General features: G+C 40.3%; 1 protein-coding gene across 1 annotated transcript; it reads left to right on the top strand.

Annotated features, from left to right (window-relative positions):
* The first annotated feature begins 3,042 nt into the window (after positions 1–3,042).
* LOC114261077 (uncharacterized) lies at positions 3,043–3,471 on the top strand. The gene has a single exon (XM_028201288.2). The coding sequence runs from the start codon at positions 3,043–3,045 to the stop codon at positions 3,469–3,471; it is 429 nt and encodes a 142-aa protein (XP_028057089.2).
* Positions 3,472–3,821: the final 350 nt, after the last annotated feature.

Raw genomic sequence — 3,821 nt, forward strand, 5'->3', positions numbered from 1 at the left:
GAGAAGGAACACGCCAAGAGGCCTTTTACACGCAGTTCTAATGCAACCACTAGTGGAAGCACAACTGCGCGGCCATTTGACGTAAGTGTTGTCACCACCATAACCAAAAACAACTAACCCTTTTGCCAGTATAACTCCACAAACCTCAAACAACCAGGCCCGATCCTAGAGGACCTTTACCCCACTGTATATGTTATTATCCCAAGCCCTGAGGGTGCTAATCAAAAAGGGGCATCTCAAGCCGTTAGAGTCCCACCTACTACTCGATCCTCTCCCACCAAAACACAACCCAGCCAAATACTGCGCTTTTCACCAGTAGCACAGTTACGACATCGACCAATGCTTCAGGCTGCGTCATGAGATTCAAGATCTAATTGACAACAAGGTGATAGCACCACCCCAAAAGCCAAATGTAACCACCAACCCTTTCCCAGCCCACAATCAGGTTCCCTCACATAGAAATCTAAACCTAATGCATACACTGGCCATGTAATAACCCGACCATCGTATATGTTTTCTGGTATGCTTTCAGTCCCCTACTCCATGCATTTATATGCTTACTGTGAAATTTCATGTGAAATTAAGTTTAATGAAGCGAATCTTATGATTATAGATTCATATCTGTCTAATAAGAGAAAAATTCCTCACAATTGAGATGTTTAGATCAGAAATTGAACGCCTTAGAAGCTTGATTAACTGAAATTTACTTTACACGTGTGATCAGCATGATTTTTAGTTTATAATATGCATTTTTGTAAAAATTTAATTTGGAACGATTAAACTGATTAAATTTTGTCTTTATTCAACCTTTATATATGTATATCTATAAGTGTCTCTTTGAACTTGGAACTTAGAAGCTTTCTCATCAAAATATCTCCGGAGAAAGAAGTGTGAAGAGAATAGGAACTAAGAGAGAAGATTTACAAGGAAAAAGATAGAGGAATTGAGAGAGTATCTAGAGATTGAAGCCTAAGGTGAGTTTAACCCACCTAGTTCAACCCCTTTTCTTGATTTGGAGTAGGAATCCCTCAATATTGTGTGTGGCCTAGTGTTGTACTTGAGGTCTTGTGTGTGTATGTTGGATAATTAGCAAGATAATTTTATCATTTAGTTATTTTGATTCAATTTGAACTATCTAGTGAGAAATCACATCTTATTTCTTCAATTATCAAGCTTGAATTCCTCTATATGAATAAATGTTTATACATATGTGTATGTGTGGAGATTTGGAAATATCATAGAGGTAAGTAGTGTTTATGAGTTTCAAGGAATTAAAGATTTAATTCATATTCAAATTGTTATATGCTTGTACTTCCTATTTACACAATTTTTAAACCGTGTTCTAGCAATTAATGGATCCATTTTGAGCCTTGTACATGTTCACAAAAAATTGGGTTTTGCTTGAAATTTGGACTGCACAAATAGAGCAAATCGCCGCACGTGCGGGGGTCATGGCCGCACATGCGGGGACACCACCGCACGTGCAGGAGTCATGGCCGCACGTGCGGGAAAACAGAGCATTTTGGGTTTTGGCTACTGGAAAAAAAGCGCGTGCGGGACCTCCCAGCCTCACGTGCGGGAGCCACTGCCGCACGTGTGGCCCATGCTGGAAATTTCTGTATGCTCTGTTTCACCTGCTGGACCCTCTGATATTGTTGAAAATTGTAGTTGATGCCTTTACATGTTTGTAAATTTATTCGAAGCGAAACGAATCAGAAACAATTTAAAAAGGAAAAAGGAACTAATGTATGAGTTGTGCATGTGTGTAGGTCACAACCCAGGAGGAACAATTGCTCCGCTACAGCACTGCGAGTACTAGTACTGTAATTGTACATTTACCTACCGTTAATAATTGTTGTTATTAATGCTCTGTTCTTTGCAAGTTAATTTCATTAACATTTGTGAATGTTTGGGAAATCTACGCACATTGGTGAGCCTCTGGAATTACTCTGCTTTGGTGATATCTGGGCCTACGACCAATCTGTAAAATCTGTCAGCCCTAAGGCCGTTTTGTATATCTCTGGGCTTAAAGCCACTCTGTTTAAACACTAGGCCAAAGGCCATTCTGGAAATGAGTACAAAATCTGATTAATCATGTGTTCTCTATGGTTATACACTTTATAAACCAAGTTCATCATTGAATTGTAAGTACTATTATTCACTGAGCCTGGCTCATTCTGTTTTTTGTCTACTTCTGTAGGTAATCAACCTGGAGGTCAGTCTTAACCCATAACGCTCGTTTCTCTTTTGTCAACCTCAGTGTGCCCATGCACTTAGATGAAGCTCGCTCATTTTTGTGGAGTTTTGTTAAGCTTTTAGTTTTGTACTCTAATTGGCTGCCCAAGGTTGAAATGTATTTAACCCCTTTCTTCACCAATGTTTTTTTTATGCGCCCAATCATGGGGCTGGGTCTGTGTATGTATATGTACATAACTGATTCTTAGATGTATGTTTACTATATGTTTATCTACCTGATGCGATGTTGTGACCCTGGCATGTTAGTGGTGGCTTAATGGATATTATTTTATGTTATTAAATGCTTCCGTTAGGGCCGCATATGTGATACAAACCGAATTTTTCGTCCGGTTTTGAATAAGTCATGCCCAAACTTTTAGGGGTGAGTTTGGTGTGTGACAAGTGGTATCAGAGCACGAGTTGCTATCTTACACACAAACCCATTGAGCTTTAGGATATCTAGAAAAGGCTTAGGCGTCATGCATAATATTCTGAATGCATATGGAAAGGTTAATGGCAACGTTAAATGTAATCCAATAATGCTAAAGATTATGGTCCATGTCTATTGTATGTTCCTTGGGTATATTGGAATTGATTATCATGTAGAATATGGTGAGAACAAGAATGGAAGACCCGGAAGATGCCACTTCTGGACGGTTGGACAGGATGGAAAGAATGATTATGGAAATGGCAGAGACTTTATGACAGCAACAACAACAACAACAGCAACAACCACAACCACCACCGCCACCGGTACCTCCACCCGCGGTACAAGATTTCCATGCTGAGGACTGGACTATTACACTCATGAGGGAATTTAAAAAGATAAAGCCACCATCATTCAAAGGAGGGATAGAACCAATGAAAGCTGAAGCATGGGTATTGGGAATAGAAAAGTTGTTTGAAATTTTCCCTTGTATCGAAGCCCAAAAAGTGCAACTTGCTGCCTTCACCCTTGAAGATGAAGCACGGAGGTGGTGGATGCTTGCGAGAACTGTGCACCAGGGGTTAACATGGGACAGATTCCTGGAATTGTTTTATGACAAGTACTTTCCTGAAAGTATGCGAGACAAAAAGGTGACTGAATTTGAAATTCTCAGACATGGAAATAAGACCGTTGCAGAGTATGAAGCTCAATTCGCAGAACTAGCCTGGTCTGCACCTCATATGGTGGATACAGATTATAAGAAGGCACGAAAATTTGAAGGGGTATTACAGAGTGATATCCTAGACTGAGTCAACATGTTGAAGTTACCCACCTATGTTGATGTTTTGGAGAGGGCTGTCATAGCAGAGGGAAACATTGCTGTTCAGAATCGGATTTCTGAATGGAAAGGGAAAAGCCAGAATAGTCAAGTGTAAAAAGGGATAGCCACATCGCTAAACAAGAAACAGAATTCAGGGACTTTTGGTACTTCCATCCTTACTCCAGACTCGACTCCTGTTTGTTCAGAGTGTGGAAAGAAGCACCATGGGACTTGTTATCGGTTGTCTAGAGCATGTTTTCGATGTGGCAAAACGGGTCATTTGGTAAGGGATTACCCGTAGAGGAATCAACAAAATGGCAATAGGGCTGCAACCGTGGT

The sequence above is a fragment of the Camellia sinensis genome, chromosome 4 (assembly GCF_055761805.1).
Source record: "Camellia sinensis isolate YWXY chromosome 4, ASM5576180v1, whole genome shotgun sequence".
NCBI classification, from domain to species: domain Eukaryota; kingdom Viridiplantae; phylum Streptophyta; class Magnoliopsida; order Ericales; family Theaceae; genus Camellia; species Camellia sinensis.